The 26394-nt window shown below is 49.5% G+C and overlaps 1 protein-coding gene across 3 annotated transcripts in view; it reads left to right on the plus strand.

Moving 5' to 3' along the window:
* The window catches only part of DUSP10 (dual specificity phosphatase 10), a 72623-nt gene extending 46764 nt beyond the window's left edge, over positions 1–25859 (plus strand). For all 3 annotated transcript variants that reach the window (XM_036354870.1, XM_036354869.1, XM_036354872.1), the window contains exons 3-4: positions 21553–21921; positions 25295–25859. In XM_036354870.1, the coding sequence (XP_036210763.1) occupies positions 21553–21921; positions 25295–25560 (635 nt within the window). In that variant the 3' untranslated portion in view covers positions 25561–25859. The remainder of the gene's footprint in view (positions 1–21552; positions 21922–25294) is intronic.
* The last annotated feature ends 535 nt before the right edge of the window (positions 25860–26394 follow it).

Below are 26394 nucleotides of genomic sequence, written 5' to 3' on the forward strand. Positions count from 1 at the left end.
GCCGATCGGAGTGGGGCCTGTGTGTATTTTTTCCTGCGTGCCCTCTCTGGAAAGGGGACGTGCTAAGCCAACAAGCACTGTCAATGGTATTTCACAAACAAAGCTGGCCTACTTAGCAGAGAAAGTTTGCAAGTGCAATCAGGAACCGCTGTCGGGGCCAGGGCCGGGATGAGGACGCCGGCCTGGCATTCATTCCCAAGCTGCGTTGTTCCCCCAAACCTGTCCCTCCTGGGAATTTTTCAATGGGCTGCGTTTCCATATACACATATGCTACCGCCATGTATAACCTTATCCATTCAGAACGACTCGAGGGAAGAGGGAAGGATGAGTCCAAGCCACGGCCTGGATTTTGTGGTAGAACATTAAAAACAGACCTTATGCTCAAGTCGTGGCCTTTCTAGCTGACTCTTGAGCTGTTTCATCCATAAGCCAAGAGGAAGGTCTTAGCATCCCTTTCCCCTCCAGCTTATGTCTGTATCGTCTATTATTACTTAAAAGTTGGGGAACACACACACACACACACACACACACACACGCACACACACACATATATTCATTTCACTCCCTCCCCCCAGCACGACCCATATTTTACGGAACTTCAAGGCAACAGCTGGACGTGAGCCTATCTCTGCTTTCGGATGAGGAAATGAGCATGTGCCTGGCCCGTGCACATAAGATAAAGGCTCTTACCCGGTGCTGAGGGTCTGGCTGGGTGGACGATCACCCCCAGGAAGCAAAGGGTTTGCAGATTCATCCAATTGCCTGTGCTGCCCTGAGTGTTTTATTTGTGGGGAAGGCCTACTCGTCATTGGTTCGCCCTCTAAGACTCACATTTCATGCAAAACAAAACAAAGCCACACTCTTCCAGAGACCTTCAAAGAAGAGCTTCATTTTCTTTTCTTCCCACGGGGCTGGGCCTCCTGGCAGGTACCTGTTGCCCATTTCTCCCCAAAGTGAGCAGCAGATGGACCAGTATCATTAGGGGGTTGGGGTGGGGGGTGCTGTTGGCCTGTCCTCCCCTTGAGGGACGTACCCCTCTCACTGTATAACGTCAGCTCAGCTAAGTGTCCCCAGGTGAGGAGGCGGTCCCCACTTCGGGCCAGAGCATCCCTGTCTAGTTCATTATTGCTTTTCTGTTTACCCGATGGAAGAAAGAATCCCACATTCTTTGAATCGTGGCCCCAGGGTCTACTACCGCTGTGATACTGGCAAGTGAGAAGAAAAAATAAATTGGGAGCAGAGAGAACAGGGCAGTGGAGGGCAGAGGGTACGCTCAGGGTCCCAGGGACAGCCTCTTCCTGCTCCTGGTCTTGGGTCCCAGCTTCCGGTGTTCAAGGGTGAGTTATTGTCATCCATTATCACAGTGCCTGCTTCTCTCTTAAGATGATGAGACTAGACACAGCCTTGTCAGAGGGCCTTCTCTGGAGCCATCAGGGACATTTCGTGGGTCTTGTATTTCTAGTCTTATTAAAATAGCACATTTTGATGATATGACTTTGTAGGGATGGTCTTACGACTCTCACGCAATGATATTTTAATCTGACTGTGGAATACTACTTAATCACAGATAACTGCTCTGGGGCTGACATGCCCATCATTCTTGATATTAGAAAATTATTTTCCAGGGTAGTTTTGGGGGGAAAACATAAATAGCTATTGAGTGTTATGGGCCAGGCACAGGGCTGTCACATATGTGTCTTATCCAGTTCTCAGCTCAGCGTCGTGAGCCAGGTTTCAGATCCCCAGTCCCACAGATGAGAATCTGAGGAGCAGATTCAGTATCGTCCCCCTGTCATCCACCAGTGAATGGAGATGAGAATTGAAACCCAGTCCTTCTGATCTCAAAGCCCAAGTTCTTTCCAGGCCGGCCCCATGCTTCACAAGTGAGTTACAGGTCTGATTCTTTCCAAAGATTTCAGAGAGAGGAATAGAGAGAGAGAAACAGCAGTGATGAGAGAGACTCAGGGAAGGGCTGCCTCCTGTACACCCCCTACTGGAGATAGAGCCCATAACCAGGACATGTGCCCTGACCAGTGACCCCCTGGCTCAAGGTCGATGCTCAACCACTGAGCCACACCAGCCAGGCACGGATCTCATTCTTAATGGTGTCTTTCCTCCCTCAAGTGTGTGAAGGAAGAATCTCTAGTTAGGGTATCTTACCCTTTGGGGAAGGTAATTCTCTGAGATAAGTGAACGGGGATCTTATCACACTCTTTACTCTTTATTGTTGTTCTCTGCGTTTCTCTCCTTCCCTATCTTCCTTTCTTCCCTTCTATGGTCTAAGCCACGTACAGCTCAGGCCATCTGGGAGTGTGGTGGGGACAGACCCTGGTAAAGGCATCGTCAACACCCTTGAACAATAGCAGGATGGCCCTGGGGAGCCTGGGTGGGAGCCGCATTCGTTCAAGCGGATTATTCGGTGTTTGTCTCATCTGTCCCACTTCATAGACGTGGAAGCTGATGACTCACCCACGGGCATAGAAGAAGCTGGTAGCAGACCTGGCACAGGAGCCATGTTTCCTAACGCCCAGTTCAGTCATTTTTTAAAAACCCCAGAGGGAGTATAATCCTTTGGTTTCTATCCAAGTGGCTATTGAATAAGTGACTCCTGTGGGTCCACGTGTCTGGCCGGGTCACCCCGTGCTTTCTTTCCTTCTCCCTTTGCGAGGAGCTTAAGAAGTGAGTGACTTCTCAGCCAATCACCTGCTGCTGTGCGTGTGCACGCAGCCTTCCTATTAAGAATGTCTATCTTTTCAGACAGAGGGAGTAGAGGATGGAGGTGAAGGGCACAGGTCCCAGAGCTAGACTGCAGTTGTTGGATTCTGACTTTGCCACTCTGGAAGCAGGAACTTGAGCAGATGAAACCTGACGTGCCTCAGTTTTTTTATCCATAAAATGGGAGGGTAGTGAGTAGCACTTTTTCTCTTGGGATCGATCGAGGATTAAATTAGATAAGTGTACAAGTGCTGTGAACAGTGCCAGACCTTTAATAGCTAAGCTTTATTAAAAATTATTACCATAGTTATAATATCAAATACCCACCATAGTAATGTATCAGTATCTACTGTAGCCAAGAGGTATATGGGTGATATGATTCAGTAAGATGAATTGACATTGCCACTGGTGCAGTGTGAGTAGGAACTCTTTGATACTTGGTAGGTTGTTTTGTTCAAAGGTTTGGAAAAACCTAGTGTTTCTAGAGGGGTAAATAGATCACTACATCAGTACTTTTTCTGAATCAGTGCCATCCTGGGAAATTATGTACTATTTCTACGTAAGGAAATCTTATCAAATGAAGTCTTAGCCAAGACTCGATCGTCTGCTGGTTGTAGGAATATTAAGAAAGGTTGAGAAAGAAAAAAACCAGACGCTATACAAATCCCCCTGCCTGGCTTAGTTTCATTTTTACACGTCCTCTTCATTCTTTACCCATATATGTGCATCGTTTGCAGATTTCCTCATCTAGAAACTGAAATCCATTCTCACTCTTCGTTGCCTGTGATTAAGCTTCCTGTATTGTCATGTTTGAGTGTTAGGCCATGGCTACTTTTATGGAGTGTCCCATTTTACTTAGCTACATGGCCTATGCGTGAGGTTAAGATGACTTCTAAATGTTTGAGAGTATAGGAGAAGCCTCTGAGAGGGAGTACCCTTGCTTAGAATCTTCTCTGCGCCCCCACTGAGGAGTGGAAACTCAGGCCAGCCTCATCCACTGCCCCCCACCAGCCCCCTATTTTCTTTACTTTTTATTCCTGCCTTTCGCTTCAGAACACAAGAGCCACCTTCCTGTGTAAGTTACTGGTTTTAAGAGCAGTCTTGATCCTTGATCACAGGCCTTGGCACATGGACTCCCAGAGGAGAGTGTTGTCACGTCAGTCCGGGCTTCTCCTTTGCTGGGCAGAGGGGGAGGCGTGGAGGCCCCACTGGGCACGTTAAAAGCAGAAGCTGCTGTGAGAGGGAATGGTGCACGGGGCCACCACCACCTTGCATCGAAAACATGAGTCACCCCCGTTCACACTGTCGAGAAGACACTCTGAAAGGGACATCACGACACCCGCAGCAGAAGGAAGTGGCCTGGGAGATGCTGTGTCATGTGTGTGTGCCTCTACCCCTTCCCCGCTTTTTGAAGCCCTGGGTGTTAGGGTGATGCTGGCATCTGAGTGTTTAAGCAAACTGCAGTCAAAAGTGTATCAGGATGGAAAGACAATTCCCATTAGTTCTTTTTGCTAAATTGAGGTAAAATGCCCTTTAAATAGGTGCTAATTCTCCACCAGATAATTAGCTTGTCTTCCTTGATAAAGTGGACGAATTGGGTTGAATTCGTTATAATTAATCTCACATATTATGTAAAAACGCATTCGCCTGCCCTTATTAGGCGAACCTCTTATTCTTTTTAAAAAAATCTTTATTGTTGACAGTATTTCATAGGTCCTCCTTGCCCCCCCATTAACATCTTCAAGCCTGCTCTTCCCCTCCCCCCCTGCCCTCACCACCCCATTGTCTGTGTCCACCCCCCTCCACTGAGAACGAATGACTGGAATGAATGACAGAGTGGCGGGCAGTGCTCGCTTACACGAAGCTGAACATGGCCTTGCCCATAAGAGAGACAGAGCTTTCGTATTAGTATCTGCATCACTTGAGGGAACTTGGGGGATGCTTTGAGGACTGAGGCGCCGACGCTACAGAGCTGCCTAAATAATTACCTTGAAATCAATCTCCTCCTGGTGACTGGGCATTTTTCTGGATTTACAATGCAAAGCTTTTCCCAGGGAGTGAAGAGTAGAGGCATTGGCTCAGTACACGTAGCCGGTGGCTGGGCGGTGAGTCTGGATGGTGGCCCCGGAGGGCCAGGAGGGGATGCTCGGGGACTCAGCGAGCCAAGCTCCTCCCTGCACTTTTTCTTCCTCCCCGCTCCCCAGCCATTCAGAGCCCCCAGGCTTCCCCATCTGGCTGCACGGTGCTTTAAGGGCAAACGCTGAGAGCTATTATGCATGGTCCCTTGGTTTTGCTAGTATGAAGGCGTGTATCAGGAAGATGTGGAGGGATGGGAATAAGAGAGCCCGCTCCATCAGAGAGCCTCTGCTCCCTGTTGAAGCGTTTCTTTACCTGAGAGGAGAGGGGCTGTTGAAGTTAGATGGGAGCTGACCACCACCTGGTAGCTTACTGCCCCTTAGATGGTTGTGGGCATTGGTCACTGCCTCTGCATGTGTGTGCGCGTGCGCACACACACACACACACACACACACACACATCTTAGTTCCCACTTGTAACATGGGAATGAAACTGGCACTGGGTATTAACTCATTTAATGGGGATACCAATAGTTGTTATCTCTGTCCTCGCCTTGACTCCCACGTGGCTGCTGAGAACTGGAAACAGAGCTATTCCATGCCGGGATGTGCTACACGTGGACAATGCACACCGGGTCTCAAAGACTTTGCTAAAAAAAATATTAGTACAATATTTCACTAATAATCCAGCCTGCAACTCTTGGGGTCCCCTCCCCTAGACAGCACCATGTGAGTGGTGGTGATGTACATATGGACTGGCACCTCTTTGCTACCAGATTCTTAAATACTGATGTTGAGATTGAGTTCCTTAGAGGAAACTGATGCATCAGAGGGCGAGCATATGATTAAGGAGTGTTTGGTGGTGTGTGTTTTAAATAGCGGTCTAGCATCTTAGCTTTGAAATGTGTGCCTGTGACATCTCATCGACACTGTGTTCACATCCATTGTTGTCTCCTCTTTGAGGGTCTTTTGTTTGGATTTTTACGCCATGACCCCATGTGCTTTCATTTTCTTTTTGGCTTGTTTGCTCCCTCCCTGCTTAGAACAGACACTTGTCTTGCCTGTGGTCATGCGAACCCTAACCCTTCTGCTCATGCTCAGTCCTGGTCCTTGTCCGGCGAAGGTCTCTTAGGTCAGCAGCTCCTAGGAAGTGGACTTCACAAGAGCACCTTAGGGCCACCCTGGAAGTTATTTCTAAGAAAAGACAAACTTGAACTTCGTGGTACTTGCAAGGGAAGATGCGTTTACCAATGCACTTCAGGAACAAAACAAAGAAGGTTCTAGAGTTGTAAAAGAGGTCTGCTGAGATGGCCACGATGACTTGATTTCTGTCTGGCAGGAGCCAGCTCTGGGCACCTGCACACGGTGCCAGGCTGCTCCACAGTGTTACGGGGGAGGACAGCTGTCCTTCAGCAGCTCTGCCTGCCACCCGATGATTCTAGTAACCGTAGGAGTGTCAGTCCCATTCCTAAGAGGGACAGAACAGGTCCATGAGAACCAACTAAAAAAGGCACAGAAAATCCACTCTTCTCTCTCCATGCTGTGCCCCTGAGCACCTCATCTTCCGGCCGACCAGAGGCTCTGAGGCCCCTTGTCTGTCTTTCATCTGCCCCATGATGTCACTCTGTAACAGAGCAAGGGCTGTGACAGCCTTCATTAGATGAGGACACTCCTGTGGTTGAAGAAAATGCTCTCAGGATATGATCATGTTCTAAAATGGCCTTAAGGCTAGTTTGCCCAACAGTGCATGGCTCATGAGAGGGACAGGAGAAACCTGGATTCCTGATTTTAGATCCAGTGCCGTGTCCCTTCACCAGGAGGCAGAAGAGATGGCCTTCAGGGTGGGGAAGACGCTCTGCATCATCCATCTGTTACCATCTCCGTGTCTAAGTGGATGGGCCACTAGCTCGGACAGGGCCCAACGTGATCTTGTTGTGTCTTGTTCACTCGATACGGTGACACCAGCTCATATTTCGTGCTTAATAAATGTGTTGGGCTGAACTGGGGGTCCCTCCTGCTGTTCCCTGACATGGCTCAGGCTGAATGCCCCCACTTAAACCTCTTTTACTCTCTCGTGGCTGCTTTCTATCCATGTCCACCATCCATCACATACACACAATGTCCAAGGGGAGACGTGGGCACGGGAGGAAGGGTTGAAGATCACCAGGTGTGAGTTGCCATGGACCCAGCCCATCCCCGGGCATGGCTGTCCTGCAGGACGCCTCTTCTTCATGAGGCTTGTCACCCCCCCTTCCCGCCCGGTTGGGTGACAGGAGTCCCATGTCCTCAGGGTGAACTCACCTGGTTGGCCCTACACCTGCCTTGCATGAGTCACCGCTGATGGCATCATTTCTGGTGGATCTTCCGTGTTTCCTTTTGCTAAGTTTTCCCTAATGTTTCTTCACCCCTCCTTCTCTTTCTTACTAGATTTAGCTTCAAGAAATAGATACCTTTTTATTTTTTAATCTCTCGAATCCCTAGCATTATGACAAATAGCACATAATAGGTGCTTTACAACTAACTGGCCTTTCTCGTCTCTTTAAATCTAGAAATATTTAATGAGCAGCTGCTATACAAATCATGTACAATAGGTCCTGGAATAATGTCGTTTTCTTCAACATCACTTTGTTACGACATTGATGAGATGCTATAGGAACAGAATTCTTGTTTATATCTGTTAGCCTACGGTAAGATTGGTTTTGTGATATGTTGTTTTGCTTAAAGTCACTGAACCTATGAACAGTGTTAAATGGGGACTCACTGTATGGCTCTAGGTGCTCACCAGTGAATACTTTCCATTTCTATTAAAAACTACCAGCATTAGCTCATTAAGTTCACACAATAACTCTATTGTTGCCTGTTGGTACTATGATTAGCCCCATTTTGCAAATGAGGAAACTAGGGTACAAAAAGGCTAAGCGACTTGCCAAGATCACATTGCTGTGGTGTGCAGGCAGCCTGAACCCCACTCGGGATTATACTCGATTTCCTCTAGGACTGGGGTGGGGAACGTCTGGCCCTCGGGCTGCAGAAGACCAGCGAAATCCTTTGGCCTGGCCCTGCCAAGGCATTAGGGGTGAGTTAATTAAATGTTTGACCAAATACAGGAGGCTCATTTTTAAGTTGATAATTGGGTATGGCCCGAGAATGATGTTATAAATATCCACGTGGCCCTGGGCAGAACAATAGCTGGGCATCCATGGGGTCCACGTTTTAAGAATAACAATAAAAACCAAGTGAAGAAATAAACGAGTAGTTTCAGAGGGTAATGAGCACTTTGAAGGTTATAAAACATGGAAACCTCACGATATAATGAAAGAGAGCTCAGGGAGGGCAGCTCCAAATTGGATGTGAGGGAAGACCTTTCTGAGGAAATCACACTTGATCTGAGGTCTGAGTCACCCACGTGAGGAATAAGGGGAAGAGAGTTCTGGGAAGAGGGAACAGCAAGTGCAGAGGCCCTGAGGTGAGGAGCAGGCCACCCAGGCCTCACACACCCGAGAACAGCCGGGCTCCTCCTCGCCATTGTTTATCAATGTCAGGTTCATCAGAGCCGTGCTGACGCTGTAGAATGCACAGATTGGGAGACCCTTACAGATTGTGCCAGCCTGGATGTTAGGGAAGTGGCAACAGAGGCCACAGAGCTAGAGCCCACTATCACTCCAGTGTGGAAGGAGGGCTGGACTTCGGTCACCCTGAGCGGCGTTAAGCATGGCTTCGGGGGGGATGTGGCTGAGGCGGCCAATGGTGTCAGGTGTGGGGTGCATCCCAGGTCATCTCTCCGTTCTGCATGTCCCAAGCTGAACTGACCATTTCTTGGCTGACCCACCATGTTGACAGTGTAGAATCCCAGCCCACCTCTGCAGGGCTGTACTGGCCTTTTGGCTCTTTCCCCCTTCATCTCAGATGGTGGTCCGCTCGGTGGGGGACACGCTACCTGCTGACATGATTCAACGCTGTGTTATCTCTCGGTGCACGGAGGCCTCCCCTGGCTTCAGGCCGACCTTTCCAAGCTCCGCTCTCGTGGGAATGGCATGAGTGTTGGGCATGGCCGGCTGGGCGAACCCTTGTCCAAGGAGAGCTCATGCCTGCTCGTTCTGGCCGTTGATCGGTAATAGTTAGGCTTGCTTAGTGTTCTTGCCAAATAGAGAATTCCACTCAGTGGCTTGAGGAAGTTGTTCCTATGCGTTTTGTGAACTGAAAACATTGGTTCAGTAAAAACACAGCCCACATTTTGAGGTTGACACTTGATCCCTTCCCCTGCCACTTTCTCAGTTCCCTCAGCCACAGCCCTTTGACCTCCTAGTCAGATGAAAACACATCCCCCCGAAAGCTGTTATTTTGGACACACGGAGGTTTCATTCAGGGCAAGCTGAGATGCACAGGGCATTGTTCACGATGCGCTTCTGGGCACACCTGAGCGATGGAACCGCGGGGCTTCCCTGTGTAACCTCCCTTTGCTCCCTGCCTTCCCGCCCCTCTTCTTGTCATGGATGTTTCTAGATGACCTTCTGTGAATGTGATTTCCACTGGGAATGTTTCACAGTAGAAATATGCTCTCCCTCGAGGCATGCTCCTGATATTTCCAGAGATTTATTTAATTGGACTCTACTGAAATCCCATTGGGAAACATACTTTTGCTGTGAAGCTGTGATGTGTTTAATTTGGGGTCTAAGATAAATGTCGGCCCTCAGGGGAGGTGGGATGGTGAAGCAACAGTTTTCCTTTTGTCCAGTGGGCCTGTTTAATGAATAGCTTTTCCGGGCTTTCCTCTGTTTGTTTGTTTAGCAATGCTTCATTATTTAAACCTCTGCACCGAAAAGCAAAGAATGTTTTCCCTCTCTTCAGAGAATTAAACGATGATGGAGAGTGGTTGAGCTCTTGGGAAAAATATAGCTTTGTGTTTTATAGCCCTCTCCTTCTGTTAACATTCTTCCCTCTGCAGCCTTGGAGTATGAGCTCATGGATTTTTTCCCCCTTCCCTGAATCCATCTTCATGGATTAACCAGAATTGAGCTTTTTAGTGAACAGAGAAGGTATAGAGAAGCCTCCCAAATACACAGAAATGTTCTTTGGCCCAGAGATGCTGCAGGGAGGGCATGGGCCAGCGCTGACTCATAAGGAGGGTATAGCTAGTGAGGAGGTAAGTGTTTTGGGAAAGCAGTGGGCTTCTCCGCTTGCAGCCGGCTAGTAGAACTAAGGATCTGGAAGGTTCCATGGTCTTGTCTCTTATGGGCTTGTGGGTCCTTTAGGCTGCATCCTATTCCCTGACCTTGAACCGTTCCTGGCTTGACTTTAAGATGTGGTACCAACTTGGGTTAGCTCCCAGGGGCCAGGTTCTCAGGCATTCCAGAGGTTTCGGTGTTATTCCTTGAAAGTAAGAACTATAATTTCTATTTTTTTAAAAAGGTAAGCTATACTGAGAATCTAAATTAAAAGTAGGTACGGTATTAGTCGGCTGGGGCTGCCATAACAACATGACACAGACTGAGTGGCTTGAACAACAGAAACTTACTTCTCACTGTTCTGGAACTCCAGGGTTAAGGTGTTGGCATGGTTAGGTTCTGATGAGGTCTCTCTCTTCCTGGCTTGCAGATGGCCACCTTGTCTCTGGGTCCTTAGGTAGTTGGGGCGGGGAGAGAGACACCAAGATTTCTGGGGTCTCTTATTATACTAAGTAAGGGCACTAATCTCATCATAAGGGCCCCACCCTCATGACCTCATCTCTCAAAGGCCCCATTTCCAAATGAAATCACATTGGTGGTTAGGGGATTCAATGTATGAATGGGGATAGTGCATAACTGAGTCCATGGAAGACGTAAAAAAATGCATTCGGGGAAAGAAAGTGGACGAATTTGCCCAGGTTTTGGAGTATAGGTATATTACACCATCTGGTCAGTCAACACCTTTTTTTCTCCCCCTCTTCCTCTCAAACATGGATTGATCATCTTTTATGGCTTTCTAAACAGTCAGGAGCTGCCACTGAATTTAAAGTCCCAACCGCATAATGTGCCTAAGAGGCCTCCTGCAGACTTCCATGACCTCTCCCCACTGTGTCCCCTGCCCTCTCATCCTGCCTCGCCACATTAGGTCCTTTGTGTCACCCAGGCCTCGTGTGGCCCGCCTTTGCCATAGTGAGGTTCTCTGGGCCTTAACTGTTCTCCTGGACCCCCTCCCCTACACCTCCCCCCCCCCAACCTAGTCAGTCCCTTCTCAGCCCTTAAGAGGCCTGCCCTGGACTCAGATCTAATTAGTTTGCTCCCACAGCACCCAGGAACTGGAGGGAACCCCATGGCCCTTGTAATTAATTATTACCCTTTTATTTGTAGGCTTATGTGTTTATTATCCATCTCCTCCCATTGGACCCTGACCAGTGGGGAGGGAGGGAGGAGGGAAAGGGGGAAGGGACATCATCAGGATGTCACTCGGGCCCCCAACTGTCTGAAAGGCCTTGCTTTTAGATCAAAGAGCTTGTAAAGGTGAAAACAATGTGAATGTAGCTGGTGTGTCTGTTAAGAAAACCCGGAGGCTCGAGCTGAGTGTTTGTGGTGAGCCGTTCTCCCGGGGAGCTGCTGGGTCCCTGCTCACGGAGGTCAAGTTTCCACGTGGAGGCAGAGGGGAATCTGAACTGCACGCTTTCAGGAACCTGGGCTTGAACGTGGCCGTCCGTCAGCCCTGGTCCCTCCGCATGCCCAGCCTGTATGTTGAGAGGCAGCTTCTTAGTGGAAAGCCATTCATCTGATGAGCCCAGAGCCTGTCGTGAATATGAAACACGTTGACTTCCTTTGATTGGCATTTTGGTTAGCGAGAGGGAAGCGCAGTGGAGAGGCAGACGAACCCCCAGTGACAATGACGCCCACAGGCTGGCCCCTCAACAGGGACGGTGTGTGTGTGTGTGTGTGTGTGTGTGTGTGTGTGTGTGGCCGTGGCCCGTCCAGGCGAGGCCAGAGATGGAGAACGTCACCCTGGCCCTCGGGCACAGGGAGTGACGGGGGGAAGTCCCTGATGCCCACCTCTGCCCTGTAGGTGGTTCTCACTGAAACCTGTCGGAGCCTGAACGGGGAGGGTGGATGGAAAGACGGGGTTTCTGCACTCACAGGCCTAATGAATCGTGTGTTGGGGGAAGGGAAGGGAGCTTGGCCACTCTCCCAAACCACCCTCGACCCTTTAAAAATAGGTTTGAAAGATACTCTGTGGATTTGATGGAAATTCAAGCATCAAATGGACTCGAGGCAGAACTCCCGAGTCTTGTTTTCTCCCTTACACTTGGGAAGGGTTTAGGATCGGAGGGAGGGAGGGAGGGACACAGGAGGGACATGCTGGCCTGCTGAGGGGGGGGCAGGAGGGCTCTTCCTTGAAGGCACAGTGACTTCTGCACAATCTGGGGGAGTTCCTGGGGGGGACTCTGAGATCCTCCCCTTTGAATCCTGCTCACATAATGTCATCTGTTCACGAAAACCACACAAAGCCGCTTGATTGTTGTCTTGGTGGAAAATTACACGACTGTCATCAGCTGTTGCTTCTGGCAGTGCTTTCTGTTCTAATGTAAATACATGAGGTCACAGATTTAAAGACACAGGCCGTCCCCCTGGACACGTCACCCGTGACAGCCCTACGGCCGGGAGGATGGGAAGGGGTGTTAGGGGTCGCCTGCTTCGTGGGGTCCCAGATGCTGCCTTTGGGAGCCGCTGAGCCACTTCCAGGCTGGGATTGAACCCCCGGGCCTTTCTGCACCAGTTCCGCAGTGGGCTCCTGTGTGCGCCCCAGGCAGCTTCTGAGCTGCCAGGGAGGGGTGGGCTGGGCAGAAGCATGCTGGGACCAGCTTTCCCTGGAAGGCATGTCATTAAAGCTTCATTTTTGTATGTCACCATTCTGAGATCATTGCTCCGTTCACTTTTTTGAGGTAACTATTTAGGCAGGAATTTTTTGAAAAATTATTTCTATTGGGTGTGTGACAAAGATTTTATCCATCAAAGAAGGGAGCAGTATATTGTAAAACATAAGAAACAAGAGCCCCCTGAACGAGTTAATGAACGAAAGCAGTTGTAGAAGTACACAGAACCAAAAATCTAGCTGAAACCATATTGTAAATTATACAAAGACTCGAGGCCCGGTGCACGAATTCGTGCAAGGGTGGGGTCAGGCCAGCCCGCCCTCTCTGCCCCCCAATTGGGGCAGTTGGGGGCGGGGTTGGCCAGGGGGAGGGGCCGTGGGCAGTTGGCTGGCCGGCCCCACCTCCTGATCAAACTTCCAGTTGAGGGGACAATTTTCATATTAGCCTTTTATTATAGGACTAGTAAGGAGCAAAAGCTGCTGGGACGGGGAGAGACAGAGAGAGAGAAATCCAACCGTGACCTCTTGGTGCATAGGTTGACGCTCAACCACTGAGCCACACTGAGCCGGGCTCCAGAGTCCTTGTTCTTGACCGCTGTCATCCAAGGGCCACTTTACCTTAAAAGACTAGTCACCCAGTAAGAAAAACGAGGCAGCAAACGGGTGGTCAGTACGTACGCTTGCAGCAAGCTTCTAGAAGTTTCCTTTCAGTCCCCTGCCACATCTCTGGGTGTGAATTCCACTCGCTGACCTTCAGGGAGAGTTTGCGTTACATTGCTGGACACCGCGGGCGTGCAACAGCGCTGCCCGTCGCCGTTGGGAGAGGGAATTCTCTCACGGTCCCCCATGTGGCTGTGGTCTCTTCAATCTGCCACCCAGGGCACTGCTTCTGAATCACATCACACGGGCTGTTCTGCCTCCGGGGGCGCAGTAGCCAGAACAGCCACACGCATGGGCACAGAGAGGCTTCCCTCCAGACCCAGGGCTCCACAGGGACTGCCACCCACTGACCTCCGGGCGGGGACACGGGCGATTGTGGGCTCCGTGTTTCTCTTTAGGGGCTGGGTGTGTGTGTCTCTTTAGGGTCTGGGTGTGTGTGTCTCTTTAGGGGCTGGGTGTGTGTGTCTTTAGGGGCTGGGTGTGTGGTCTCTTTAGGGTCTGGGTGTGTGTGTCTCTTTAGGGGCTGGGTGTGTGTGTCTCTTTAGGGGCTGGGTGTGTGTGTCTTTAGGGGCTGGGTGTGTGTGTCTTTAGGGGCTGGGTGTGTGTGTCTTTAGGGGCTGGGTGTGTGTGTCTCTTTAGGGGCTGGGTGTGTGTGTCTCTTTAGGGGCTGGGTGTGTGTGTCTCTTTAGGGTCTGGGTGTGTGTGTCTCTTTAGGGTCTGGGTGTGTGTGTCTCTTTAGGGTCTGGGTGAGTGTGTCTCTTTAGGGTCTGGGTGTGTGTGTCTCTTTAGGGTCTGGGTGTGTGTGTCTCTTTAGGGGCTGGGTGTGTGTGTCTTTAGGGGCTGGGTGTGTGTGTCTTTAGGGTCTGGGTGTGTGTGTCTCTTTAGGGTCTGGGTGTGTGTGTCTCTTTAGGGGCTGGGTGTGTGTGTCTCTTTAGGGTCTGGGTGAGTGTGTCTCTTTAGGGGCTGGGTGTGTGTGTCTTTAGGGGCTGGGTGTGTGTGTGTCTTTAGGGTCTGGGTGTGTGTGTCTCTTTAGGGGCTGGGTGTGTGTGTCTCTTTAGGGTCTGGGTGTGTGTGTCTCTTTAGGGTCTGGGTGAGTGTGTCTCTTTAGGGGCTGGGTGTGTGTGTCCCTTTAGGGCTGGGTGTGTGTGTCTCTTTAGAGGCTGGGTGTGTGTGTCTCCTTAGGAGCTGGGTGTGTGTGTCTCTTTAGGGGCCGGGTGTGTGTGTCTCCTTAGGGTCTGGGTGTGTGTGTCTCCTTAGGGGCTGGGTGTGTGTGTCTCTATAGGGGCTGGGTGTGTGTGTCTCCTTAGGGGCTGGGTGTGTGTGTCTCTTTAGGGTCTGGGTGAGTGTGTCTCTTTAGGGGCTGGGTGTGTGTGTCTCTTTAGGGGCTGGGTGTGTGTGTCTTTAGGGGCTGGGTGTGTGTGTGTCTTTAGGGTCTGGGTGTGTGTGTCTCTTTAGGGTCTGGGTGTGTGTGTCTCTTTAGGGGCTGGGTGTGTGTGTCTCTTTAGGGTCTGGGTGAGTGTGTCTCTTTAGGGGCTGGGTGTGTGTGTCTTTAGGGGCTGGGTGTGTGTGTGTGTCTTTAGGGTCTGGGTGTGTGTGTCTCTTTAGGGGCTGGGTGTGTGTGTCTCTTTAGGGTCTGGGTGTGTGTGTCTCTTTAGGGTCTGGGTGAGTGTGTCTCTTTAGGGGCTGGGTGAGTGTGTCTCTTTAGGGGCTGGGTGTGTGTGTCTCTTTAGGGGCTGGGGCTGGGTGTGTGTGTCTCCTTAGGGGCTGGGTGTGTGTGTCTCTTTAGGGGCTGGATGTGTGTGTCTCTTTAGGGGCTGGGGCTGGGTGTGTGTGTCTCCTTAGGGGCTGGGTGTGTGTGTCTCCTTAGGGGCTGGGTGAGTGTGTCTCTTTAGGGGCTGGGTGTGTGTGTCTCTTTAGGGGCTGGGTGTGTGTGTCTCCTTAGGGGCTGGGTGAGTGTGTCTCTTTAGGGGCTGGGTGTGTGTGTCTCTTTAGGGTCTGGGTGAGTGTGTCTCTTTAGGGGCTGGGTGTGTGTGTCCCTTTAGGGCTGGGTGTGTGTGTCTCTTTAGGGGCTGGGTGTGTGTGTGTCTTTAGGGGCTGGGTGTGTGTGTCTCTTTAGGGGCTGGGTGTGTGTCTCTTTAGGGGCTGGGTGTGTGTGTCTCTATAGGGGCTGGGTGTGTGTGTCTCCTTAGGGGCTGGGTGTGTGTGTCTCCTTAGGGGCTGGGTGTGTGTGTCTCTTTAGGGGCTGGGTGTGTGTGTCTCTTTAGGGGCTGGGTGTGTGTGTCTCTATAGGGGCTGGGTGTGTGTGTCTCTTTAGGGGCTGGGTGTGTGTGTCGCTTTAGGGTCTGGGTGTGTGTGTCTCCATAGGGGCTGGGTGTGTGTGTCTCCTTAGGGGCTGGGTGTGTGTGTCTCTTTAGGGGCTGGGTGTGTGTGTCTCTTTAGGGGCTGGGGCTGGGTGTGTGTGTCTCCTTAGGGGCTGGGTGTGTGTGTCCTCCTTAGGGGCTGGGTGTGTGTGTCTCTTTAGGGGCTGGGGCTGGGTGTGTGTGTCTCCTTAGGGGCTGGGTGTGTGTGTCTCCTTAGGGGCTGGGTGTGTGTGTCTCTTTAGGGGTTGGGTGTGTGTGTCTCTTTAGGGGCTGGGTGTGTGTGTCCCTTTAGGGCTGGGTGTGTATTAGTCTTTGGGGGGCTGGGTGTTCTTCCTTGCCACTCAGCATCCACGTGCTGCCCCAACGCGTTGTGGCAGAGAAGCTAGTTTTGAGATAAGGGTTGGAAATGCGTCGCCCAGTGCTGCTGCTCGGGCCTGGAAACTATTTGCTCCGGTCACTACACACAGTCGGTGCCTAACGTGGTCAGCCTGGCGAGGACTCGGAGGATGGGGAGGGGAGGGGAGCAGTGGCGTTTAAGACATTCAGTCTGCCCGGCCGGCGTGGCTCAGTGGTTGAGCATCAACCTGTGAACCAGGAGGTCACGGTTCAGTTCCCGGTCAGGGCACATGCCTGGGTTTCAGGCTCGATCCCTAGTGCAGGGCATGCGGGAGGCAGCTGATCAGCGATTCTCTCTCATCATTGATGTTTCCATCTCTCTCCCTCTTCTTCTCCCTTCCTCTCTGAAATCAATATATTTTTTAAAAAGTCCTATGTGATTGTCTAACCACTACGCTGTAACCTGCAATACTAGAGAGCAATGATTATGAACGGTAATTGGGGAATTTAAAAAAGATTAAAACCCTCAGTCCTCCCTCCACGGGGAAGGCCTGGAACCCAGACGTGCCCAGCCTCGCTCGGGATGCTCTGGCTGGCGAAGTGCGGCGCAGGCATTAAGGAACAGAGAGCTGCTGCTTTCTGTGGGAGCGCGTCGTGTAAGCTTTGGCTCCTGCTTTCTTTTGAAGACAATTTTCAGAGGAAAATCTCTAGACATTGGCCTACTTCTCATTCACAGCCTTTATCTGAAGCAGTCTTTTTTAGATCTTTAAAAGGGTAGTTTCCCCAAGTATTGCAAAAACATGTGCTTTAAAAATGTGCTAGCGGTGGTTTCGAAGGGCTTGCTACTTATTAACCAAACGGTAGTGGGAGGCAGGTGCTCCTGCTGTCCCTGTTCCCCAGGTGGGGAAACTGAGGCACCAAGAGGCGAGAAGCCTGTACAGGTGACGGCGTGGCTAGTGTTCGGGATGCAGCCCAGGCAGCCTGGCCTCGGCATCGCTGCCCGCATGTGGGGCCCCCGGGACTGCGGTGCGCATGGGTGAACGGGAGGGAGATGGGGCGACTGGTGACATTGGGGTAATAAGACCTAACTTATCCAGCGCCTGGTGACATAGCAACAGAGTTACCTGGGCTTCCGGTACCAGGCTCCGTGGGTAGATGATAATACACCCACTCTACAGAGCAGTAAACTGAGGCCTACTGGGGGAAAGTGATTGTACCAGGCCGCACAGCTCCTCTGAGGCAGAATCACAGTCGCAGCCTGGCCTGTCTGCCTCTAACCCCCGCACCTACGCACCAGCCGCCCCGCTCTGCTTCAGTGTTGCTGATCATGTTGTAATGTTCTCATTTAGCAAGAACAAGTGTGAAATGACCCAGCTCCTCGCTGAGTATGCACTCATCACAGCTCCGCAGAACGGGGGCGGTCAGCTGGCCTCTAGGGGATAGGATGGGGTCAGGTAGGGGACAGGGTTTGGAAGAGAAAACCTCGCTAGCCTCACTCCTTTCCTTCCCTCCTCCCCAGCTTCTAATTCCACCTCCCAAGGGAAGACAGCTCTGGTCCCTACAGACATCGCTCTGAAACCACCACGGCCATCACACCGGTTCCTTTTGCTTTAAGCACCATCCCGGGGACAGCCCTTCCTGGGAGCTCTTGCCCGAGTTGATCATCAGACTAGCACTCGGACGGGAGACAATTTCTTCCCTCCCTCCAGTGCGAATTTTCTTCTGCAGCGAACACCTTTGAACTCCACTCTTTCCTTTTCTGTCCATTCCGTCTCCACATATTCCCCGAGCCGGTTCCCACATGGCTTAAACATACAGCATGCCCAGAATTTTGCACATGAGCCCCCCTGTGATTCGGATCTCTCTGTGTCTGTCTGTCTCGAATTCTCTCCCTCCTCCCCCCATTAGGCACATGGAAGGCCTATGCCACCTGTTAGCGTATTACATCACTGCCTCCCCAGACCACAGTTGCACCAAAGGCCTTAAACAAAGTCCTCCTTCTTGTATTGTTTGCACTCAAAGAGTTGATATCATGCCAACTGATGTCATTGTATGTCTTTGTGTAACTGCTATGGCAACTGGGCAGGTGGGGAGCCCCCAGCTGATGTCATTGGGAAAGGAGGTGTAGAGACAGAATTTTAAAAAGCTCCGGGCTGCTTTCTTCTGCGTGGGGGGTTTGCTGGCGCCCATTTTTTTTAACCAGCCGCTTTTGAGACAAATTACAGCTTGAGTACCCTACGTAAGATGAGAGCGTTCTGGTTTTCTGCCCCTACCCCCTTAGAAACTTCTATTGAATTCGTTTTAGTTCTTTCCTCTCATTGAATATGGAAAAGTGTCACAACTGTCTTTTTCTTCGGGGGGGAAAAAAAGTGAAGGAGGTTCCCATCCCGGAATCTGTGGAACTGTCTACGTGGACTTGGTAGGGGCCAAAGCTGGGCAGGTTTAAATATCCTTTCGTCTCTTTTGTGGAGCTGGTGATGTGGGCAGTGGGTAATTTCAGTGTCTTTAAATGCTTTCACTAGCGAAGTGTTTCGGGTTTTCCATTCCTTCTGTCTACTTTAAAAATGATCCCTTTGAGCCCAGATAAACTCCCCCCCATGATTTCATAGCAGAATAATAATATGTAAGGGCAGCGTTTAATTCTCAAAATCAATTAAAGTGAAGTGATAGCCCTTGCTTTTCTTTGCAAAAAGAAGAGCGAGGCTTGACCCTGACAGAGGAGTGAAGCGATCCTGATATTACCCTTCGGCATATGCTTGGGGTCATTGCCAGACCTGAACATGTGACCTCCCTGGTGTACATGGCCAAGTCCACGTGCGCTGGCTGTGAACAGCCCCGACACTGGATCCCTGTTACAGTCTGGCGCTTCCTGCTGTGGTCGCTAAAGATGAGCCTTGAAGGGCATACGGGAGGCCAGTGGACAGATAGACTTCCTGTCCTTGTTTCGCCACAGCCACATCCTGTTCACACTCTTGTTTCCTGTTTTACCTCCTGAAACCAGGGAGGCTGTGTTTGGGTAGCTTTCAGCTTACTGGAGATTTCCAACACCTTCCTCTTTGCAAAGGAAAAGCCAGAGTGCATCTGTTTGTTTGGTTTGAATTAGAGCTGATTTGGTGCTATAGCCCTTCCTTGTATATTGTATAATATGACCCTCATAATAATCCTTTGGGCTTATCCACGTGTGTGATACAACAAACAAATATGAAAGGAAACTTTAAGTTAGGAACTTTCTGGATCATAGTTTGCTTAAACAAGTATTCTTTTTTTTGCATAGTCCTTCAACTTTTGCTCACCATGTATGGTGGATGTTTTTGAATTGCCTTTTTTTCATTTAATATCAAACAAACATTCTCTTCGTTTTCCTCTTTTTTCACAACCTTGAGTGGCTACATAGCATTTCATTGGGTGATTATATTAGCTCTTCCCTTAAAATTGTTTTAATCTTGGCCTTTTCTATAAAATAGACAATGCCGTAGTAAACATCTTACGTATGCGGCTGATTTCCTTCAGCTACACTCTCATGGGTAACGCTCCTGCGGTTGAGGGGCAGGCCTGCATTTTAAAAATGGAGAAACTGGTACGCTTTTCAGCTTTTTACACGAGACCCATAACACTTAGGAGGCAGAACAGAGCCTTAAGCTAGCTAAAGGTGTACATCAAGCATGTCAAATTCAAAGGCTGACACGGGCCAAATAAGGTCTAAGTGTCTGTGGGCCGCAAAAAAACAAAAGCTTTAATTTTCATAGAAATGTAGGTTTATTTCGATAGAGACATGCCAAATACAAAGAGCTGAAATAAATGAGTCATTGTTAACATAAAATAATAGAACATTTTAATAAAAATATTTTTCCTTGAACGTTAACTTACCAGACACTGAATAACTGCACAAATTAATAAGCATAAGGCAGATAAACCTATTTTTCCTGTTGTCCAAAAGCAAAATATTTCCCATTGTGCACACCAAACAAACCAGTCCAAGACTAAGGACGCGGCCATCGGCTGCTAAAATATTTGCTGCCAGTGTTAGTGGAGAGAAATGGTGTGCCTGCGCGTAAGGGAAATGAATGCTACACAATTATAATAATCAGTCATTAGCGAACGTTGTAGTTTGTTATTAATAATTATGAAGTTTTTTACTAAAATTTTTCTTACCGTTATATTGGCTGGGCCGCAAAGATATTCGTTGTGGGCCGTGAGTTTGACATGCTTGTGCTAGAGGTTTCCTGATGGAAAAGGGTGCACGGATCCGGGCTGCTCCCACACTGCCTCCTGCTGGAAATCAGGATTGAAAACCGTCAGTGAAATACATGGAAAATATCAAAAAAGAGAGAAGGAAAACTCCCCTTTCCCCTCCCTGTATTTTTGTCTTTTCCAAGCATTTCTCTGCTGCCTGGGCAATCATAGAAATAATTGTAATAGAAGTAGCAAACCCCTGCTGAATGATACCAAGAGCCAGGCAGCGTGCTGAGTACTTTACATGTATTCATTCAGTCCAGGCTCCCACTCACACTAGGGGGTAGATGCTCTGACCCTCACTGTACAGGTAGGGAAACTGAGGCTCAGAGAAGTGAACTTCAGCAAGCGACAGGACCAGGAAGGGGCGGGACTGGGGTGAGAGCCAAGGTCAACGGGTTCTTCCCAGGTCCCCGCTCATGGCCACGGTGCTGGGTCGGGAGGGAAGCTGTCGCTGTGGGTGAGGTGAGCTCACCAAGGGTGCCAGGCACACGCCCATGGTGCTGAGATGCTGGCAGAGGTTCCTCGCCCCAGGTCATCGCGCTGTGCCTCCGTCGGCTCCCAAGGTGCAAGGTTCTATGTAGAGCATGCTCCCGGCGGCAGGAGCAATTAGCTGCCGGGGGAATGGCCGGGTGCTGCGTGGCGCTCTTTCCAGGGGAACATGCCCCAGTTTGTATAAAAAGCACATTTCTCAAGTACCATGTATCGTGACAGCCTCCAAAGCTTGTCCTGAGTCCCCAAATGGACTTTTAAAAAAATTTATTTTTCTAGTATATTTTTTATTTTCATTGATTTCAGAGAGGAAGGGAGAGAGATAAACATCAATGATGAGAAAGAATCATTGATTGGCTGCCTCCTGCATGCCCCACACTGGGGATCAAGCCTGCAACCCAAGCATGTGCCCTTGACCAGAATCGAACCTGAGACCCTTCAGTCCACAGGCCGACGCTCTATCCACTGAGTCAAACCGGCCAGGGCTTAAATTTTATTTTATAAAATATATATACATCTGCAAAAAACACATGCTTCTACCTGAGCGGTGTGGCTCTGTGATTGAGCATCGACCCACGAACCAGGAGGTCAACGGTTTGATTCCCTGTCAGGGCACAGGCCCAAGTTGTGGGCTTGTTCCTCATTGGTGAGGGGTGTGCAGGAGGCAGCCGATCAATGCTGATCTTTCTCATCGATGTTTCTATGTCTCCCTTCCTTTCTCTGTAAAATTAATAAAAACATATTATAAAAACAATTAACAACAAACTACCCACTCCTTCCTACTGGGAAGGTGGCTGCTGCCCTCTTGAAGGCCTGGGGGCATCATTCTCGCTGTGTTTGCGTTCTAGGTGGACTCAGCAGTTTTAAGCAGAACCATGAAAACCTCTGTGACAACTCCCTCCAGCTCCAAGAGTGCCGGGAGGTGGGGGGCGGCGCCTCCGCGGCCTCAGTGCTACCTCAGTGCATCCCCACCACCCCCGACATCGAGAACGCGGAGCTGACGCCCATCCTGCCCTTCCTGTTCCTTGGCAACGAGCAGGACGCTCAAGACCTGGACGCCATGCAGCGGCTGAACGTCGGCTACATCATCAACGTCACCACACACCTGCCCCTGTACCACTATGAGAAAGGCCTGTTCAACTACAAGCGGCTGCCGGCCACCGACAGCAACAAGCAGAACCTGCGGCAGTACTTTGAAGAGGCTTTCGAGTTCATTGGTAACTACCTCCCCCAGGGAGCTCGCCTCTTCCGCCTTCCTTTCCCCTCCGGCTTTTGCTTTGATGTCAAGTTCAAGATGAATGTCGGGGTGTTAAAGGAAAGCTGCTCGGTGTGGTTTTGGGGCTCTGCTGCCTGGCGTGGTGCCCAGGGACCTTACGTTCTTTATTACTATTATCTGAACCAGGTCATAACCCACCGAGTGTACTGGGTCCATCAGGTGAATAGAAAAGGGCAGGAATTCCACTTGCTTGGAAGGTGTTCAGCTGGAAACCCTCAAGTTCTCAGTGAGAAAGTGGCAGGGGTTAGCTGTGATGTGTTCCAGAGTCTAATTTCTATAAAAGAATGGGTAGAAGGCAAGACAGAGCTGGTGCTGTGGCTTTCTGGTCTACCTCGGAACCTTGCAGGAAATAAAACATAGTGACTAGACTCGCCCACAGCCCCCTTACCTTGAGTTCAGGGACTTGCAGTTGGTACGTGAGGTGAGGCAGTGCCACGGCGAACATCTTTCCCATCACATCAGTGCAGAGAAGAGAGGCCTGGAGGCGGGGAGTGTTTTTCCCTCCCCCTGCTTCGTCTGAAACATCGGGTAGCAAAGGGCGTGAATGTGAGCGTTGGTGAGATGGAACTCGATTTCCCTAGACGGTTCACCCCAGACTCGCTGAAGTAGGAAGATCAAGGTGTGTAGCCTGAGTCGTTTCCAAGGAGGAAAATTCTAGTAACAGCAGGTCTTGATCTCCAAAAGGAAGCGATGGCCAGCCTAGCCCTAATTCGACCTTTAGTTTTGCTGCCTCTATAGCCTCAGACTGTGGTAACGTTCAAATGATCATTTGGGGAGCACCTGGCATCTAGCAGATCCTCAACAATTTTTTTCAAGTGACTCTCACCTTGATCACCACAAAAGGGTGACCCCGTGCTTTTCCTAAACATGGCAGCAGCTTGTTACTGGCCTGTGTCCCGGGAAGAATGCTCTCATGTCAGGTGCCCCTCCGTTAGAAAAATGCCTTGGGCTCAACAGCCAATTGGGTCTGGTGGACTCGCTGTAGAGTCGACAGCTCTGGCCACTGCCCAGCTCGCTGCCCCACTGTTTTCCTTGCTAAAGTGCCTTCAGTGCAGGAACACGGAGTATTCCGCCTGGAAGGAAATTCTGAGTGGGTACCGAACGCAGAAAAGTAAAAGGACTTCTCCAGGGTCATCGGAGTTTTAGTGTCAGTGAAGGGACCAGAACTCAGGGTCCTTTCTACAATAAGCTGGGGCAGTGTTTACCATGCTCCGTTCATTCCTGCCTGGTAACACGTGGTGCCAAGGGACCTTACCTTCCTTATTACCAGTATCTGAGCCAGACCTTGAGCCCAGAGGAAGAAAGAGTTGTTGTCATCAAGCAGATGAGGAACTTTCTGGTTGGTACATGATGTTACGGCTGCAATTTTTCTGACTTAATTCCAGTTGAGGGAAGTTAGGAAATTGTGTTCCTTTAGCGAGTAGCATGCAATGTGCTTCCTCTAAGAGGACTGCAATCAAAGCAACCTACGTTCTTGTAGGGCATTCACTCACCTGCTTTTGCAGAAGGAAAAACAAACACATAGCAAACAGCATTTCACCTGGAAAACAGTTCCGTGCCCCAGCCTGCGTAGCACGATCGTGTTTTCATTGTTACATCGTTGGGTAAACTGAAGTCATAGTCTTGATCTAGGAAAAACACAGCAAGTTTTATAAACACAGTAACACTCACTGGGAGTCCGATAGAAACTAAAAAGAGTCTAGGTTTAGGGTTTATGCCAGTGTATTTCTGAGTTGGGTGATATTATACCCATGTTCACCGAGACTGGTTCGTAGGCATTATTCCCATGGTTCAGAGGGACTGAGTCTCAAGGTCCCTCACCTAATGTTTAGTGGAACCCGTGGTCAGAGCAGCGCTTTGTAGCTCATCTTACCACCAGGCACCCCAGTCTTGGTGTGGCGGCTGATACCTAGTATGTGCTAAAAAGAAGACATTAAAAGAGGGAGATACTTTCTTGAAATACTTCTTCTGTGAGAAGGAAGCCTGATCTGTAGATTTTTCTTTTCTTGGTAGTTGTCAGTTAAATCACGACTCTCCTTACCCTGTTGTCCTTTCCTGCTCGTCATCTAGCTCAGTGGTTCCCAACCTTCTGGCCCTTTAAATACAGTTCCTCATGTTGTGACCCAACCATAACATTGTTTTCGTTGTTACTTCATAACTGTAATGTTGCTACTATGAATTATAATGTAAATATCTGATATGCAGGATGGTCTTAGGAGACCCCTGTGAAAGGGTCGTTCGACCGCCAAAGGGGTCGCGACCCACAGGTTGAGAACCGCTGATAACTGGTGTCCCTTTGTGGACACTTTCTTGGGGATGCCCTTTAGTCTAGACACGTCCTGAGGAACCCGTTAGGCAGTGCCCACAAGCTGCTCTGAGCTTCTTAATGTCTCTGAGACATATGAAGTATGGCCTTTCCCAGTTGCTCTGGGTTCCGAGCCACTGAAATTCCTCCACGTGTCGACTGGCCGCCATGTGGAGGCAGAGGGCTCCCCAGTGCAGATGCAGGTGACACTCATGCCTGGACCCACGAGTCTTTTCCTAACTTTGCAACAGGGTTTTCCCATAAGAAGCCGAACATGGTACCTTCCTAGGTGACTTCTGTCCCTTTGACCTTGGTCTGAGTTTAGTAAGACTGACATTCTTATTTATCAATACCAGTTCCTGTCCAGAGCAATTCTACAGCATAAAGACCTGGTTTTTCCTCTCTCCCAGGAAGGAGAGTCTTTAATGACTTTAGTTTTGACAAGTCACACAGTCTGGCAATTGGAATTTAAGGTCCTGGATCAGGAAGGTCTACTTGGTAGCTTGCTTCACATGGAAATTAAGTGTTGTGGCTCTCGCGTCAGTCAATGCCATCACCTGCGGTGTGCCCTGTTACTATGAATACTTCCTTCACCTGCTCTTCTCTTTAAATGCAGGAAGGTAGCTTCTTATTTATGCAACGATTGCTTTTCGCCCACTCTGGAGGTTGTGACATATACACGGAGTGGCCAGATGATGATGATGACCACCCCATCAGTACTTCATTGACACTTCCCAAAACACTGAGTTTTGAAAACTTCCTAAGCAAATACTCTCAAGGTTTTATTATTTGCATAACGAATTCACTTCATTGTACTGATGGGTGGTCATAATCATCTGGCCACTCAGTGTACATATACAGTGAGCTAGTAAATTATACTTGGGTGTAAAACCATTTTAGTTTATTCTTCCTCAACAAAATATGGCCTGGTCAAGTCCAGAGGGAAGTGAATTCACTTACCGTCTGCCTGTGTCCTTGCCTTCACCTCTTGCGGTTCTCCCTTCTCCAGAGGAAGCACACCAGTGCGGGAAGGGGCTCCTGATCCACTGCCAAGCCGGGGTGTCCCGCTCGGCCACCATCGTCATCGCCTACTTGATGAAGCACACGCGGATGACCATGACTGATGCTTATAAATTCGTCAAAGGCAAACGACCAATTATTTCCCCAAACCTCAACTTCATGGGGCAGCTGCTGGAGTTCGAGGAAGACCTGAACAAGGGGGTGACACCGCGAATCCTTACACCAAAGTTGATGGGCGTGGAGACGGTGGTGTGACAGCAGTCGGGACGGTCAGGGTCATTGGTCCCTGTTAGGAGACAAAGAGAAAGGAGAGCGGATTATTTCTTTGCTTTTTCTTTCCTTTTTTTTTTTTTTTTTTTTTTTAAGCTGGGGTAAGGTTTGTGAACGGAAACAAACTCGTTTAAAATCTTTTTATTTTTAACCAGTGTGAGAAGAATTTAACTTTTGGTGCCCATTGAGATTTACTTCCCAGGAGCTGATAAGGAAGATTATTATAAGGATCTCTCAACTCTGGCTAAGGAAGTGGGTTTTTTGTTTTGGTTTTTTTTTTTCAAGCCAACAATAAACATGTAATAAAACTTATTTTTTCCCCCTTTTCCTTTGAAGCTATTTGTAGAGTTTATGATTAAATAGTCTGTGCAGGTTCATAGACCGAATATACACTTTGTACCAATTTAAAAAAGAACCAAAAGACAGTAGAAAAGACATTGGATTATGAAGACCTGGGTCCGCCGGGCCATTCACGTAGAAAAGACCCACCCCACCAAGCCCCGACCTGCTCACTGGTGCCGCGTGCAATCAGGGCAGCGTAAGTGGTCTGCGGACCCTTCACGTTCCTGAAAGAGATAAAGATACTGTTGATTTTGTGTGTTTCATACTCTGGATTATTATATTTTTTCCCCTTTCTGGGTTGAAGAGATTTTTTTTGAACTAGCAAGGAACTGACCATTCTACCATATGCCTTCACTGTGCAATACTAGGGTGTTTTGAGTGTGCAAGCGAGTTAGAGTGGGCAGCCAGATGCTAGGCAAACAGTGCACATTTGCCAGCGTGGAGAGTCAAGAGAATTACATGAAACCGATTATTTTC

Source organism: Myotis myotis, unplaced genomic scaffold (genome assembly GCF_014108235.1).
Source record: "Myotis myotis isolate mMyoMyo1 unplaced genomic scaffold, mMyoMyo1.p scaffold_m19_p_21, whole genome shotgun sequence".
In the NCBI taxonomy this organism is placed as follows: domain Eukaryota; kingdom Metazoa; phylum Chordata; class Mammalia; order Chiroptera; family Vespertilionidae; genus Myotis; species Myotis myotis.